We start from the raw sequence: 18366 nt of genomic DNA, 5'->3' as shown, positions 1-18366 counted from the left end.
GAAAAAAATATAGAAACACAAGAAACAATAGGAAGTGATAAATTGAGCACTAAAGAATAACATTTTAAATTAGGAAATCATATAATCAAATAGTAGGCAACATATATCTTGGAAAAAGATGAGAAGCTTGCCTTCTAAGGGATCTTTCTTTTCCATGTTATGACAGAACCCTCGAACCCCTACAAAAAGAATAAAAAAGATTCACATAAATTAAACACAAAAGAGTATACTGCTTTTAAATTATTCATTACTTGCTGGAGAAAGTAAACCATATTCTATGCCATATTCTCATAATAGGGTGAACTCTTAAAAGCTTTAAACATTAAAAAGAGGTTTACAAAAATTCACAGATATTCAAATATGGGAATAATACAGGCACAATAACCTTTTAATTTTATACCAAAAGGATTACCCACCCGCATAAGCTGTTGAACAAAAAGAGTAATATCCTTTCCAACAATAGGAATCGATTTGATGCTACTCCCAATAACATAGCCATCTGTAACAGGTACAACAGGAATCGATTTCCAATGTCTTCATTTACCGGCTCAGCCTGTGAGACTGTTGCCATGTTCGACGATTCCCCATGTCATATCCATTTTATGTAAGTCGGAACTATCCCATCACAGATAAGATGAGATCTTATGTCCTTTACTGTTTGTCGTCTCCCATTTGCATAGCTGACACATGGACAAAAATATTTCCCCCACAGAGATAGAGCATTAGATTGAGCAAACTGCAGAAAATCTTCAACACCATTCTAAGTTATCCGACATGCATGAAAATCTCACTTTTTTCCTTAAAGGTGTGGCCCTATCCCGTTCAGAAAGCCCCTGTTTAAAGTACATTCGGACAAATGGGTACGCTTGGTTATTTGTTAATTTTGCCTAAATTTCGGCAGCATTTTGCATTGATCTCTAAGTACACGACATGAAAGTGATGAAATCTAAGGATCCACCACTTTCAAGTATGCACCTAGAGAACTAAGTGAAATGTAGTATACCAAAATTTTGACCAATATAACAAATAAATAGTTAACCCATGCGTATGAAAGTACTATAAACAAAGAGCCCTCCTAAGCTGTCCAAACGGACAATTCAAGATTCAACACATTGATTAATGCAAAATGTCCGTATTAATCAATGTATTGAATCTCAAACGGGAAACTAAGGTTCGCTCACAATGCACATAAGTGTTTATATAAAACAATACACAGAAAGCAACAAGCTAAGCATGTAACAGTTTTGGAGTGTGGGACATACAACAACATACCTCGAAAGATAGTCACCAAATACAAGGAGTATGTCACTTCCAGTCTTGAATGGGAAGCAGACGACGCAGTCCAGAACACACAACATAATTCCTCCTTTTGTACACAACACTGTAGTATCAAGCAAAATATTGAAGTAGTAAGAAGTCAAATATGGCTGAACATCACTAAATTAGCATTAACATTATTCTCATTACTCCATAATATATAAAATATAAAACCACATTCAACAACATGAACTACATTGCAATATTATTGCATATTGTGTTCCATTGGGTATAACATTACAAATAGAGGTAATTCCATTCCTCCAAACAAAGCAGTGGCACAACTAAAACAAATTGGTAAAGCATACACAGATGGTCAATGAGAGGTAAATGATTTATGATATTATTTATTTGTTGTTAATAATTAGTATTTTCTAACATGTATTAACTTTAGCTGCTTAACCTAATATTTTGGTTTCATTTGCGAACCAAAAAATAAATATATACATCAATAATGAGGATGGATTAAATAAGAATCATAAGTTCAACATATCAAAATTTGAAATTTAGTTAAAAGATTTGATCACATTTCAAAGTCCATTTTAGTATTTAGTATTCAAAGTGAGCAACAAAATATGGGAGGAAATTGGAAATGGATGTTGCTCAAACATTCCAAATGACATTGTAGTTGTTACTGTAAGCAGAGCTACTCCAATGGACACCAACATTGTTCCATGAATGCCAACAAAACGTGTTGTATCTGAGTTGTCCTTGGCTGCCTGAGCCTGATCCTCATCTTCTGCTGAAGAGTTCTCCTTATCAGCTTTAGGAGCCTTGGCCATAGCTGGTGCTGAAGCTATAGGCTTAGGCTTAGAGAAGTCTAAAGGAATGAGAGGTTGCTCCACATGATATATGGCAAGTGTCTTATCAGTGTACACAATATCTGTGAGTGTGGCATTCACCACCCCAGCTGATATGTTCACACTGTTATCAGTGTACACAATGCCTCTAAGTAATTAATATATTATACTCAAGTCTTAAAATTTAATATTATTGGTTAAACTGAATTAATTTCATGTCAGTTTTCATGTTGTGCTTACTAACTAGATGTGAATTACAAAAATAATTCTTTTCTTATTTTATAAATCACATGCAATTTATATTAAAGGTAATAGTGTTTTGAGTAAGATAAGATTATTATTGACTCTAAAAATTATACCCATAATTATTGACTCTAAGATTATTTGTTAAGCTAAATTGATTTCGCATCCGTTAATTCATGGTGTGGATGCTAACTAAAATTTTCTTATTCAAAAAAGATATCAACAATCTTACAATAACTTATTTGCATGTTTAACCAACAAGCCCAAAATCTGCATGATGATGCTCATTTGCCTTTTTTTTGGGTGTAAAAGCTAATATTTGCATTTATTGTCCTTGTGTAAAAGCTTTGCTATTAATATTTGTACACATATAAACTATGATATATATTATGTTAATCCTTGTGCTTGATGGAGCATAGCATTTATAATTATATGCAAAAATAGCAAAAACATATAGTTGTTATAGGCTGAGAGGTGTGTGATTGTGGTAATTGTACATGATAGCTCTTGAGTACCAACTTCTGATTTCTTAACCAAGGTTTTGAAAGTCACAGGACCTGAACGCTTATATGGTGTGGTTCTTAAATTTCCATTAGTTCCAAGTAGCACATCTATGCAACAACCAATGCATTTGCCTTCACCCTCTACTCAGTATATGCAACAGATTCCTCTTTTGCAAGCTGAATATGGTTCAATATCGGTAAAGGAGGAACAGGTTTTACCAATGGATTATAACAGATTGTTGCATGAGGATTCTAAGCATCTGCCAAAACCACTTCATCTAGCTACAAATGTCCCCCTTTCAGCTCATTCTGTTCCTTCTGATTATGCTCCTACTTATACTACTTCTGCATCCCAAGCTGTTACATGGACACCTGAACTTATTGCAAGTTTAACTTCTTTACTCCTTGCAACTACGCAATCATCAACCACAGGTGGCCCAATGGAAATGGCTGGTCCCTCTATTGTGAAGCCATCTTTTCCTTCTGTTGCACCTAATGATGGAAATCAATCTCATTTGTGGAAACAAGCTCAGCAAATCCCTGATCCTTCTAGTCATCCTCCTCAACAATTTGGGAGTATTCATAATGTTCAATATCAACCTTATCCACATGCATCTTCTACTGACCACCCTGCTCAAGTGGTCTCTGGCAGTTCTTGTTTCCAAGATACCAATTCCAGCCTCTAGCAGCTAGGTGCTGTTTCGTGTACACCCATGACTAATTTCATCTTACCTCCTCAAAATGGACAGGTAGCTGTGTCTCCTCAAGTCAGTTAACAATATCAGGTGGAAGTCCCCCATGGCACTGAGAAAGACTATGAAGTTGTTTAGGGAACAGATGCCTCTGTTTTATATAGTTCTAACGCGTTCTGACAACCTAATAATTTTATTTCCTCATCAAATCAAGTTGCCAATGCTGCATCACAACAATAATCTGTGATGCCCTTTACAGTGGACAAAGTTAATTTAGGGCCCACAAATCAACAACTTCAACCAGCTTTATTTGGAGTTGGCCAAGGAGTGTCAAAATTGGAGGCTGATAAGAACCAGAGGTACCAATCAACACTATAGTTTGTTGCCAGCCTTCTCTAACAGATACAACAACAACAAACACAAGGAGTGCATGGGCCAGGAAATCAACAATAAGAATTGTCTTCTGTAAGTAATTATCCATTCACTAATTCTTTTAAATGAAGAAATCCTTTATATCATAATAAATTAGGTTGATTATTTTCTTTACATCTTGGAATTATGATTATATTGTATTATTTCCCCAAATCGTTTAAGCCATAGGTGTAAACTACATTGCTTGTGACCTGTGGCATGGCTTAGTTGCAATTTTTTTTGGCTAAATTATCTCTGGTTTCTAAATCTGAAAACTATCTAGTAATGTGAGAAATATGCAAGTCTGAGTGTTTGAACTTAAAAAGATAAATTCTTGGTGGTGACTGCAATCAGAAGGTGATGACTGCAATCTTCAAAACCTTGGTCAAGAAATCAGAAGGTGGTGACTGCAATTCTTGGATTCAATATCTTAGAAGATTTATCTATTGTAAGATCCATCCAAAACGACCAAGTAAATATTGTACAGGGGTTGTGGTAGGTAGACCTTTGAGAACCAACAGAAATACAGATTTTGCATTTGTTGGGGTGAGAAAAATGTCTCTCTTTGAAAGAATCGAGTATGTGGTACGGGACTTTCCTAAATATGTCATTTGGGCAAATATCTTAGGTATGAACTCTGTATTTTATTCTCTCAAGTCTCACCATATGCTACTGTTCTTGTTTCTATTGCTACTATTTTGAAGTTTAGAGCACTGCTTTGAGCATTTTGGGTTGCAAACAAACAACCACTTTTTTGAGATTGAACATTCCCAAATGTGTGATAAAACAATTTGCTCCTTAAGATCTGCACCTTCATCAAGCCACCTTGTGCAAGGTTTACGCTATGAGTATAAACACTTATCCATTTTGCAATGACTAGTATATACTATAAACTATAATAAACGCAATATATGAACATGTTTCTGTGTGTCTTCAACTAATAATAGTAATAGTTAAAAGTTAAAATAAAACAAAAGCATACTTATATGCAAAGAACCAATTCAAGCCATATATTCCTTTTTTTCACTATTCAATAATAAAGAAATATATAACCATGTAGCTTGTTTTAGTAATAAACATTTATCATTACCTCAATCAAAATGAGAGACAGAGAGAGATGATGTGGGTTGGTTTTACTTCATGCAACAACTTAGTAGACTTGGAGAATTTCCTTGCACACGAAAACCGTTGAAACGATGGTTAGCACACAAAACAATAAGAATATAGTGCTTACAACTTTGAAACATTAAGCACAACATAAGGGAAGCTTACCGAACGAACAATTTAACAAATAGTTGCAGCTCACAATAACTTTAGCCTAGCTAGGGCGCGCGCCACACTAAGGCCACGACACCAGCCTCAGCTCACGGTGGTGCGACAGAGGCTCATTTCCTGGAAAACAGGGACTGAGGGTTCGTTCCGTGGAAAGGGCTTCACAATATGATACAGAAGACGCCGTAGAAAGGGCTTCACAATTTTGATCTCCAAGCGCTTTCTAACAAAGTGGGCACATGGCCAGTCTTTCAATCTCCAAAGTTATAGGTAATCTCAAATACCCTATTTCGATCTCCAAGCTTTCGATTGAGCGAGACACAGGGCCCATCGAAAATTCAATTATATAATTGAATTTAACGACAATGTATTAATAACACCGTCTTTGTATGTCATTAATTCAAAAATGCCACTGAAGACCATACTAAGACGATCTTTGCAACAACCTTCGCTGTATAGTTCATTTAAAGACGGGTTTTCGAACACCGTCTTTATTGAGTTGACATTTATTTACGTAAATGCCACTGCATCCTTACTAAGACAGTTGGCTTGTGACCATTGTTGAAGGTGCGTCGTTGAAGCTCCTTTTTTTAGTAGTGGTAGAACTTGTGTAAAATAGGAGAATAAAGGGTTCTAATTTGATTTTTTTTAATGAGCTAGGAGGTAAGGTTTAGGCTTCAATGTTGACATGTTCATTGACACTTGAATGACCCCTAGTTGGCCATGTTTCAACTTGCCACTCCATGCCTCAAATGGGTGATTTTTCTTTTTGCAAAACTAGCAAAAATGGAAGGGATATGATTTGTCAAAAATGAGTATTTTTGTTTTTTTATACAAAAGTTAGTAAATTTATCTTAATCGCTTAGGTTATTGGGCTAAACTTTCTAGGAATACGTGTACCCATAGTTAAATTACACTACTGTTTAGTGCGTGATGTAATTTTGCTACAGATGAAATTTTTGTTCAGACAGTTTTCAAATTTCTGTTAACTAACTAAATAAATTATTTACACTAAAAATAAATATGACTAACACAAAACTTATACAATTAATATCATACAAAGAATAAATTAAATTAGGCAAGCATATAACTAAATTACACAATGCATAATTTTTGTTGTCAAATCCTCAACAATGCAATTTTACACGTATAGAAAAAAATAAATTAAGAAGGAAATTTTAGGGTGTTACACAAGACATTATGTTTTTTTATGCAAACAAAATTTGCACAAGAATATGTAAAAAAATATCGAAATTTTATATGGATCAATTTAATGAATTTAAGGAAATAGTAATATTTTTATCAAAATCATAGAAAATTCAGCACAAACATATTAAAAATAGAAGAAAATAAAAAAAAAACAAAAGAAATTTACATGAAAAACACAAGAAAATTTCATATGCAAGAAAAACCTATAGATTTAAGTTATGTTATATACACTTTCTTAAAGAATAAAGATATTATAAAAGTCATAAAAAAATGAGTTTGAAGGATGAAAAAAAATGTATAGAAAGTAATATTAATGTTTAAAATTAACCATAAATATTGATGTTATCAAAAGCAAAAACTTAGAAGTCTAGTTTAAAGTGATTTCAAACGAGTGATCTAACTTTAATGCTTTTTAGTTGAGCACAACCTCCTAGAAGTATACTCTCCCAAATGTGTAGTTCGAGATCATCATGATAATAACCACATGCGTTCATGGATAAACTTATCAAAACAAAATAACACATGCAAACAAATGATTTAAAATTAAAAGAGAGAAAACTAAGTTTTATAAACTTTGAAAATATTATCCATAACAATCAATAGTTTAAAAGAAAAATCAGTTCATATTGGATCAATAACCACCAATAGCCAACCACATCATAACTAACAACCGATTTATTTTTATTTTTCACTAACAAGCAATTGATTAATACAAGAAATTAAAAATAAATAAATTATGTACATAAATATTTAAATTAGTTACATTTTTTCACATACAATACAAGTTAACGCATGGAAATAAAAAAACTTCATTTTATGAGATACGAAACAAATAAAACTATCAAACATGCTTGCTAATATTACAATATGAGAAAAAGAAATATTCATTAATAATGTAAAATAATTTTATAAAACTATTTTATATAATAAATTTGTTGACTTTTTATAATAACTAAAAAGTTATAAATGATAATTTGTAATTAAATGACGGTATAAAATTATTTTATATTAACAATATATAATCATTAAACTCTTATATTATATTTGTGTAAGTTTATATCGGTTACCTAATTCAATATGTTATGTTTTACATTTCTACTAATAAAAGAATTTAAAAATTTCAATTTTTTTAAATTAATGCTTCAAAATTTTATCCTATATTTTTTTAAGGATAAAGCCCGCAGATCACGTACAATGTTTAAAAAGCCTTCCAAAGTAGAATATAAACTCTTAATTATCTAATAATTAAAAGTTAATAAAATAAAAATATTAATTTTTATTAAAATTTCAGATTCTGCATAAATAAATAGTAAATAAATCCTCTTATTTTTAATAAAATCACAAATATTTCATTATTTTTTTTCACTCTTCTTGTATCTCGATCTGTTTATGTATTTATCATCGTACATATGGTAATTATTATTAAAAATAAATTACCCCACTGACACACAGGTCCTGGATCTGCCACTTACTATATGCAATAGTATCAATTGTTAGGGGAACGACAATCTGTTCTTTAGTTTTCAAATTTAATTTTCATATTTTTTTTTGGTCTGCTGCATATTAAGTTATTTTTTTATTCAAAAGTATCCAAGCCTACCCTTTGATAAGGTTTTGACGATGTTTATGCTTGCGTGATGGATTGTGAATTGACATGCCAAGATAATTGAAGCGAACAACTGTAATTTATTTAAAGGTGTTTTGGTGGCAAAGATGCAAAGAGCACCATGAAAGATAAAGACATGACAAGGAATCAGAATAACATGGATTGTGACACTATTTGCACTTCTGGCGTAGTGTAACTCACACACATGCACCTGATGCCTTATCTTGGAATAACATTTTAACTTTCTGAAAGTAAAGAATATTTTTTTATAACTATTTCGGTTGTCAAAACATAGATAGTTCATTGAGTATCATTAACACTCGTGCGTTTTTACTTTTTCTTAATCTATTATCATAATTTAAAATTTATTAATTAAACTTACATGATTATTAGATTATTTTAAAATAAATTTTCTTTTTCTTTAATTTTGAAAAACATATTTTAATTGAAAATTATTATTTTTATTTTTATTTAGCATGATTATAAAATGAAATTACAAATTCTTTTTTAAAATAATGATAAATTATACATCATTTGATATTTAACATTAATTTTTCATAATATTGGTACATTTTTTTTTTGATATATAAAAATTATATATGCATCTTAATTACAAAACAAAAAAAATTATCATAAATTATGTAATATTTATTATTAATTAGCACAACAAAATAACATATTATAGACTTATTATAAAAAGAAGTATACTATAAATTACATACTATAATCATTAAAAATTTAAAATAAAACTAACTACATAATATGTTCAACATTTATTAAATAAAATTAATATAATTATAATATGTGATCTAATTCAGATTTTTACTAAAAGATTTAAAAAATCAAACCAAATTACAAAAAATATGTGATTTTTAATTTTTTTGTGGTTTTCGATTTTTTTGGACCGGTTTCATGGTTGATAAACAATTTAGCTCAATTTTGAACACTTCATTCTAATCTTAAATATAGTCATATATAAAGTTCTTTATACTCTCTAAAAATGAATTCTGTGGGGATTCAAGTTCTGATCATTCCTCACAAATATAACATGTGTTGTTAATTATGTTACACCTATTGAGTGGTGATCTTTATTTTTATAAATAAAAGAATTGACCAGGAGCATTTTTTGAAAAAGACAATGATCACATCTATAACATTTTCATGAATGAGAGATAAATAGAAAGATTATTTATTTTAGAAAAATAATTTTTTATCATATTTTCATATAAAATTTATTCTTTTACACTTAAAAACTTATTTGACATCTAGTAATGTAATAGAAAAAATAGATAGATAAAAAGATGAATGTTAATGAAATGTTTAGCAAAATGAAGTTAAAAAATCACTGTTCATTTAGTCATTTACATATTATAAAAAATAAAAAACATTTTTTTTATCGTAGGAATTAAATATAAAACCAATTGAACTACACTCTTTAATAAGTAAAAATATGTTTAACCCTTTATAAAAGTTAAACCGTATAACCATATATAACTACTTAACTAGTCTTTCTTGAATGATAAAAAAAAACTAGTCTTTCTTATATATCTCCTCATTATCATAAAGCATCTTATCCTTTAGAATAAAAAAAGAAAAAGTAATAACAACGGTTCAGAAATTTGATAAGTTTAATTGTTTTTATAATTTTTAAATTTATTTATTTTAATTTATATAGTTAATAACTGAATTTTTTAGTCTCTGAAGTTTAATAAATAAATTTTTTATTCTCTGAAAATTACATTTTAATTCTTAAAAGATATTTATTGTTAAAATTTTTTAATATGATAGTTAAATTAAAGACAGAGACCTTTTAAGAATTAAAGTATAAACTTTATAGATTAAAAATTTTTCTTATTAATTATATAAACTAAAAAATATAAGTTTAAAAATTATAGAGACTAAATAGGTAATTAAACTAATTTGAAATATACACTACAAAATGCTTAGATTTTATTTTTGTATACACAAAAATTAGGTTTAGATATATCAACTAGCTAGGGAAACCTATATAATCAACTCTGAACGTGTATAGTAGAGGAAGAAAAATGGGGGCTTCTGAATCACATGAAAAACTGCAATCTCAACAGCCTCAGCCACAGTCACAACATGTACAGCACCAACAGCCACAGCCACAGCTACATGAACCCACCAGAAGAAGGGAATCATCGTTGCTGCCTCCTGATCAAGGGAACACAAAAGCTTCCAAGGATAGAACAAAGGCAGTAGTAGATAATAATGCCACTATGATGCCAGTGAAATCTTTGAAAGGACTACCGATCCCACACAACTATGAACATATACTGAAAAGTAATGCAGATTCACCAGTTGATAAATCTCTGTTGGATAAGCTATATGCTGGGGTGTTCTTAGACCACAAAACAAAGGCAAGTTTAAATTCGTTCATGATCAGTTTCAAGAGTAGTTTCTTTAATTTCTTACCTCACCCTTTCTCCCTAGGTTGACAATTGAAAGATTCTTGAGAGCCATTGAAATTTGTTCTTTAAATTATGATTATTTCCTGCTACCAGAGTTTGAGCTAATAATTCGATTTAAGAGTTCTGTTCATGGTTTTAAATTGTGGTCTGCAATAGTAATTATGGCTGCAACGCAAAGGTTTTTTGAATCACCACAATTGCATCACAACCATATTAGTTGCATTTTTTTGCAATTGCTCATAAGGTAAAGATTTTTTGACTCACTGCAACCGCGATCCCCTAACTGCAATTTAAGAGTTTATTTAATTACAGATTGAACAATTTTCATAGTGATTATCATTATTTGTAACACAGAAATATTGGGTAGAGAAGAAGTCCAACGGCAACTGTTTCATGCTGTACGCAAGAGCACTCTCAATCACCTGGGCAGAAAATCCAAACTATTGGAAATGGGTACAGCACAAAGAAGAAAGGTACACACTTTTCACAAATTATGTAAGAGTTTCACTAAAAAATATATATAGATATATAAATTAAAAATACTAATTAAGAATATGTTAAATTAATTTTTTGTCTTTTTAATTTATTATTTAGGTTCGATTTGATTCTTTAATTTTTTTAATTTAATTTGATTATCTAATTTTTAAAACTGATTCAATTTAATTTTTTCGTTTAAATTAATCTAACAATATTGAAAAATATGTATTTTGTGGGATTTAAAATTATTGAACGATTTTAAACTGCCACAAAATATAATTTATTAATACCATTAACCTAATTTAGATGGTAAGATCAAATTGAATCGATTTTAAAAATTAGAGAATCAAATTGAAAAAAAAATTAAAAAATCAAATTGAATCTAAAAAATAAATTAAAGAAAAAAAACTAATTTAACCTTAAAATATCATCTCAAATTAAAATTGAGAGAAAAATGATCAACAGAGTATATCTATAAATTAAAATTCACAAGCAGGTTAGTTATATTGTTTGTTTTTGCCTTCATAACAATTTGTTACACACATATATATATATATATATGTCTAGTTAACTTAGTCCAATATGGCTAGTTAAACTTGTTTTATATGTATATGCATGTTGGTTGCAGTGGCTCAATGATAGAGTTGGCTAAACTGAAAATGGTATGCTGGCTAGAAGTGAATGGAAAATTTGGCACTGGAATGCTTTCACCTGGAATTCTATATCAAGTGTCATTTATTGTAATGTTGAAAGATTCGGCTCAGGGGTGGGAACTTCCAATAAATGTTAGACTTGTCCTTCCTGGAGGAAAGAAACAACAACACAAGGAAAATTTAATGGAGAAGTCTAGGGAGAGCTGGATAGAGATTCTAGTAGGTGAGTTTGTGGCATCTGAGAAAGATGTTGGTGAGATGGAGATATCTATGTATGAACATGAAGGTGGCATGTGGAAGACAGGGCTTGTCATTGAAGGTGTTGCCATCAAACCAAAGAACTAGGAAATAGAATATAAGCTATGAAACTCTCTTCTCTACCATGTGCACAGAAGTATCTCATTCTCATTATCATTTTTATCTCTCTAAATAGAATAGAGCAACATGGTGTGCGTCAAAATTAATAATAATAATAAAAAATAAAGAAGTTAGACTTATGTTAAAAATAATAAAAAAATACAATCATTTGATTAATAAAACAAAAACAAAAAGAAAACAAGAAAACGAAAAAAAAGAGAGTAGGTGACCTATTTTTGCTGGCCTGCCCATTTGGCTTATGTAACTCCTTATTAATATCCATTTTTCAACTACTTCTTTACTTAGCTACCAATTTTATTATTCCCGCTACTGTATATTTTTGCTAATTTGTAAATTAGAATTTCATTTTATATCTTCTTCTATGATTCTTTTTGGTTTGTTTCACATCCTATGAAAATTGTACAAACATCTTCAATTATGATTTAAGTGTGAATTTAATTTTATATATGTATGTTTTAATGATCCACAACATTCAAGTTATGTAGATCAATTCATGATATAATTGATTGTTGATATAAAATATAATGATTTATTTAATATAAAAAAGATATTTTAGTAATATAACATATATTCCTAGAAATAATAATATGAATTAAACATATATTTTAAATATTCCTAAAAATATAAAAAAGATTTCAAATAGTTAATCAAACACATTTTTCTTGAAATAATCAGAAATGTCATTTCTATCTAATATTCTTAGGAATAACATTTCTCAAAATCCAACAAGATTTCGTACAATAAATATTCCCTTATAATTTATTCCACCAATAATAAAAAATGATACATCATTTAAAATAAGATCGGTTAAAGGTTTTTTTTTTGTTTGCCAAATAAAAAGTGTTGTATTGATACCATATGAGTTTAATTACAAAAAAAGGGTACAAGCAAATACCCAACCAGGGCTAACCAAACTATTTGTTAGTGTTTCTATATGGGTTACATATCATTAATAGCTTTAATAGCTTTGGTTGCCACTAATGAGAGTTAACCCACCAAGAAGTCAAACCTGTGTATTTCCCAACTACCTATCAAATGTCCCTACCATTGATTCACCTGTAATAAATCCCCTGAAAACAAAACGTAATAAATGTCCTAACATAGAATTATGGATGGAGTGAAACTACCTCAATCCCACTTGCCATAGAAATTCATGCAGCTAGGTAAACCAATGTGCAACGTGCATGTCAATTACCTAATGCCAAGAATGCATGTTACTAGACAAGCCGACCATTGATTGAAAGACAAACTGGTAGCTTTTCCAAGGAACCGGAGCCATGACCATGTGCAGAGAGTGAATTCTTCCTTGATTTTTCCAGTATCCAAATCCATGCCTTCAAAAATATTGTTGTTCCTCACACGCCATATACACAATGCCTATCTTGTCCAGATCAAAGCTCTCAATCATGCCTCCTTGATCGAACTTACTGGGAACATGTGCTGCCAGAGGTGAGTCTTCATTGAGTTTGGCAAAGTTGTTATGACATTTTCTTGTCTATATATACCAATCCATCCACAGTTGAGATATTTTCGGGTAGGAGAGGATCACATGTGCCACTGTCTCTTGCGTTGTATTACACCACAGGTAGCAAACATTGTTAGGGATAATTCAAAAAACAGTTACTAGTTTGTTAGTAATTGATGGTGGTTAGTTAGTTGAGTTAGTCTATATATAGACAAATCATTACGTGTAATAGAATACATACAATAGAATAACAGAAATTTTCCTCCAATCCTTCTCTCTCATGAGTTCATGTGTTTAGATTGATTTTTGTGTTTCTTGTTTCTCCTATTTTGTTCTAACAAATTGGTATCAAGAGCATTGGTTCATGATCTAGGGATCATTCATTCCTTTCATCTGTTTCGTTTTGATTGTCGCTGCGATCATGGGGCCAAACGGAGGAGCAAACTTTCCGACGAACTTTCCAATGTTAGACGGCAAGAATTGGGATCGATGGCGAGTTCAGATGAAGGCATTGTTGGGATCACAAGATGTAAACGACATTGTGGAACAAGGATTCCCTGATCTTGCTGAAGGGGCAATTGAAGAACAACGCGCCACGTTCAAGGACAACAAGAAGAAAGACTGTAGAACTTTGGTTCTCTTACACCAGTGCATAGATGATGCACATTTTGAAAAGATCTCCAATGCAAAGAATGCGAAACAAGCATGGACAATTCTTGAAACTTGTAACAAAGGAGGGGAGCAACTGAAAAAGGTCCGGCTACAAACTCTTCGCCGCCAATATGAATTGATGCAAATGGAGTCAAATGAAAAGATAGCTCAGTTCTTTAATCGGATTATCTCTCATACCAATGCCATGAAGGCATGTGGTGAGATAGTTTCTGACCAATCTATTGTTGAAAAGATATTGAGAACGCCAACCCCAAATTTTGACCATATTGTTGTGGCGATCGAAGAATCCAGGAAGCTAGATGAGTTGAAGGCAGAAGACCTTCAAGGCTCACTTGAAGCTCATGAGCAGCGGCTCATGGAGAGATCCACATAAAGGTCTGGTGATCAGGCTTTGTTTGCTCAAACTTCTAAGAAAGGGAGAAATGGTGGAAGAAATGGATCTCGAGGAAGAGGAAGGGGCAAAGGTTCCAGAGGTGGAAATTACAAGAACTCTCACTATCAGGATCAAGAAAGATCTGATCAAGACAAGTCAGAAAACTCAGAAAGAAGAGGTGGCAACAGTCAATGGAAAGGTGGAAGAAAGATAGTGGATAGAAAGAAACTGAAGTGCTTCAACTGTGGAAAGCTTGAGCATTTCTCTACTGAATGCAGAGCCCCTGCCACTCAGAATGAAAACAAAGGCAGGCAACATGATGAAGCATATTTGGCTAAAGAGGATACCGAGGTAAAGTCTGATGACCAACCTCTCTTGCTTATGATGACTACAAATTTTGATATGAGTAGCTGTGAGAATAATTGGTATATAGATTCAGGCTGCTCTAATCATATGACTGGAAATAGAAACTGGTTAATTAACTTTGATGAGAATAGGAAAAGCACAGTCAGATTTGCTGATAATAGATCAATTCAAGCTGAAGGAGTAGGTGATGTATTGTTAAAAAGAAGAGATGGTAAGGATGCTATGATAACTGATGTGCTGTTTGTACCAAAGATGGATACTAACTTGATTAGTCTAGGGCAACTCCTAGAGAAAGGCTTCACCATAGGATTTCCAAAAGGCTTTCTGGAAATCTATGATCAGAATGAAAGGCTGGTCATGAGGGCAACTATGGCTTCAAACAAAACCTTTCAAGTTAGTCTAACATCAATGGAAACTCAGTGTCTGAATGCTACTTCTTTAAATGAGGAATCTTGGTTGTGGCATCAAAGACTAGGGCATCTTAATTTCAGAGATTTAGGAACCCTGAAATCAAAGAATATGGTTTTGGGATTACCATCAATTCAGACTCCAAAAAAGATCTGTGACAATTGTTTGATCAGCAAGCAATCAAGAAATTCTTTCAGCTCATATACTGCTTCCAAGGCCAGTGATTTGTTGCATGTTGTATATTCCGGCGTGTGTGGTCCTTTTGATGCTATTTCACTTGGAGGCAATAAATACTTTGTCTCTTTTATTGATGACCTGAGCAGGAAAGTTTGGATTTATCTCATCAAACTCAAAAGTGAAGTCTTTACTGTGTTCAAACAATTTAAAGCACTGGTAGAAAAGCAATCAGGAAGGAAATTGAAGATCCTCAAAACAGATGCAGGTGGAGAATTCAACTCAAGTGAGTTTGACATGTACTGTAACGATCAAGGTATCATGCATGACGTCACTGCACCTTATACACCCCAACATAATGGGGTTGTTGAGAGAAGAAACAGAACTATACTTAATATGGTGAGAAGTATGTTGAAAACAAAGAATCTACCACACAGTTTTTGGGGTGAAGCTGCTACTATTGCTGTCTATTTGCTAAATAGGTGTCCTACTAAGAAGCTAGATTCGATGGCACCTGAAGAAGCCTGGTATGGATTGAAACCTTCAATCAAACACTTTAAGGTATTTGGCTCTTTATGCTATAAACATATTCCTGATCAGAAAAGGAAGAAGCTAGACAACAAGAGTGAAGTAATGATCTTTATTGGCTACAACCCCATTGGTTCATACAAACTGTATAATCCAATGAATAAACAAGTGGTGTGTAGTAGAGATGTTCATCATGTGGAAACAGAAGCTTGAAACTGGTCTAAGGACAGTATTACTCCTATGACTAGTTTGAACTTGGATTGGAAAAATGACATTTCTGATGATTCAGCGAGGGAAGAGGTTGCTATTGAGGTAAATCCCAATGCCTTAATTCCTAATAATAATCTTTCACCTCCACGTCACTTAAATGTAGAAAGACCACAAAGACAAAGGAATCTACCATCCAGACTTAAAGATTTTCAATTATATCAGGCAAGTTCAAGTACTGTGACTGCAAAAAATGACTTAGCACAACACTTGGTGCTGTTAGCTGATGTTGAACCCTTGAGTTTTGAGGAAGCAATATCAGATGGTAAATGGAGAGAAGCAATGACTGAAGAGATTAAATCCATAGAGAGGAATGGTACTTGGGAATTGGTCAATTTACCAATTAACAAGACACCAATAGCTGTTAAATGGGTTTTTAAAGTCAAGCTGAAACCTGATGGCACAGTGGCAAAATACAAAGCCAGGTTAGTGGCAAAAGGCTTCATGCAGAAGGAAAGACTTGATTACTCAGAGGTCTTTGCACCAGTGGCTAGGTTGGAAACAGTAAGACTATTGGTAGCTATAGCTAGTTGGAAAAATTGGAAATTATGGCAATTGGATGTAAAATCAGCTTTTCTAAATGGTCCTTTAGAAGAGAAAGTATATGTACACCAACCCCATGGTTTCATTAGTAAAGGTAATGAGGAAAAGGTGTTGAGATTAAGAAAGGCACTCTATGGGTTGAAACAGACACCTAGGGCCTGGAACAAGAGAATTGATAAATTTCTCTCTAATTCTGGTTTTGAGAAATGTTCAGTTGAGCATGGTGTGTATGTCAAGCTTACTGACCAGGATCAGGAGGCATTGTTCATTTGCCTATATGTAGATGATCTACTCATAACTGGAAGCAGCTCCAAGAGAATTAAAGAGCTGAAACAGAATTTGAAAAATGAATTTGAAATGACTGATTTAGGAACCATATCCTATTTTCTGGGCTTAGAATTTCAGCATTCTGAGAAAGGTCTATTCATGCATAAGAGAAAGTACTTACTTGAAGTACTACATAAGTTTAATATGATGGACTGTAATGTTTCACTTACACCAGCTGAGGTGAATTTGAAGTTGGATAAGTGTGAGAATGAGGCTACGGTGTATGGAACGGTATTCAGACAAATTGTGGGAAGTTTGAGGTATATTTGTCATACAAGACCTGAGTTAGCATTCAGTGTTGGGATGATTAGCAAATTCATGAGTGATCCTAGACACTCTCACATGGTTGCAGTCAAAAGAATTTTGAGATATCTTAGAGGTACACTGAATATGGGCATTTTATTCCCACATCAAGATGAGAAGGTTAGACCACATCTTGTGGCTTATTCAGACTCTGATTGGTGTGGAGATGTTTTGGACAGAAAAAGTACCATGGGATATATATTCATGATTGCTGGTGCACCTATATCCTGGAGCTCAAAGAAGCAAAGTGTTGTAGCTCTTTCAACCTGTGAAGCTGAGTATATTGCAGCATGTTCAGCTGCTTGTCAAGCTTCATGGCTGTCTTCTTTGCTTCAAGAACTTGGAATCATTACTGGAATGGCTATTTAATTGTTAGTAAACAGTAAATCTGCAATTGATCTTGCAAGGAATCCAGTCTCTCATGATCGAAGCAAGCACATTGAGACTAAATTTCATTTTCTAAGAGATCAAGTGGCTAAAGGAAAGGTTAAGCTAGTGCATTACAGAACTGAGGTTCAACTAGCTGACATAATGACTAAGGCTGACAAATTCAAGGAGCTGAGAAGGAAAATAGGAGTTCAGAGTTTGGAGGATTAAGAAGTTTTGTTCAGTAAATGTTGTTGTAATGTTCTTGTTGTTGATTCACTGTTTTTGAATCAAAGGGGGGTGTTAAGGATAATTCAAAAAACAGTTACTAGTTTGTTAGTAATTATGGTGGTTAGTTAGTTGAGTTAGTCTATATATAGACATATCATTATGTGTAACAGAATACATACAATAGAATAAAAAAAATTTCCCTCCAATCTTTCTCTCTCACGAGTTCATGTGTTTAGATTGATTTTTGTGTTTCTTGTTTCTCCTATTTTGCTCCAACAAACATCAGTTACATTAGTGATGATGTTGTGCTGAAGAAGTTTATCTCGCGATGGCAACCTATTTAGGAT

The 18366-nt window shown here is 32.4% G+C and overlaps 1 protein-coding gene and 1 pseudogene across 1 annotated transcript; both read left to right on the top strand.

Annotated features, from left to right (window-relative positions):
- The first annotated feature begins 2169 nt into the window (after positions 1-2169).
- Positions 2170-5046, top strand: LOC113000741 (flowering time control protein FPA-like; annotated as a pseudogene).
- A 5041-nt stretch (positions 5047-10087) lies between these two features.
- On the top strand, positions 10088-12006 carry LOC100799048 (protein PHLOEM PROTEIN 2-LIKE A1-like). Its single transcript, NM_001255241.2, has 3 exons — positions 10088-10437; positions 10843-10961; positions 11594-12006. The coding sequence occupies exons 1-3, from the start codon at positions 10099-10101 to the stop codon at positions 11961-11963; spliced, it is 828 nt and encodes a 275-aa protein (NP_001242170.2). The 5' UTR covers positions 10088-10098; the 3' UTR covers positions 11964-12006.
- The last annotated feature ends 6360 nt before the right edge of the window (positions 12007-18366 follow it).

The sequence above is a fragment of the Glycine max genome, chromosome 20 (assembly GCF_000004515.6).
Source record: "Glycine max cultivar Williams 82 chromosome 20, Glycine_max_v4.0, whole genome shotgun sequence".
In the NCBI taxonomy this organism is placed as follows: Eukaryota; Viridiplantae; Streptophyta; class Magnoliopsida; order Fabales; family Fabaceae; genus Glycine; species Glycine max.
This window is presented reverse-complemented; position numbering and strand designations above follow the sequence as displayed.

Excerpts from the sequence above, each read along its gene's own strand:
- LOC100799048 (NM_001255241.2), top strand. The coding sequence starts at position 10,099 with ATGGGGGCTTCTGAATCACATGAAAAACTGCAATCTCAACAGCCTCAG. Across the intron at positions 10,438-10,842 it reads TCTTAGACCACAAAACAAAG|AAATATTGGGTAGAGAAGAA; the intron begins GCAAGTTTAAAT and ends TTTGTAACACAG. Across the intron at positions 10,962-11,593 it reads GTACAGCACAAAGAAGAAAG|TGGCTCAATGATAGAGTTGG; the intron begins GTACACACTTTT and ends TGTTGGTTGCAG.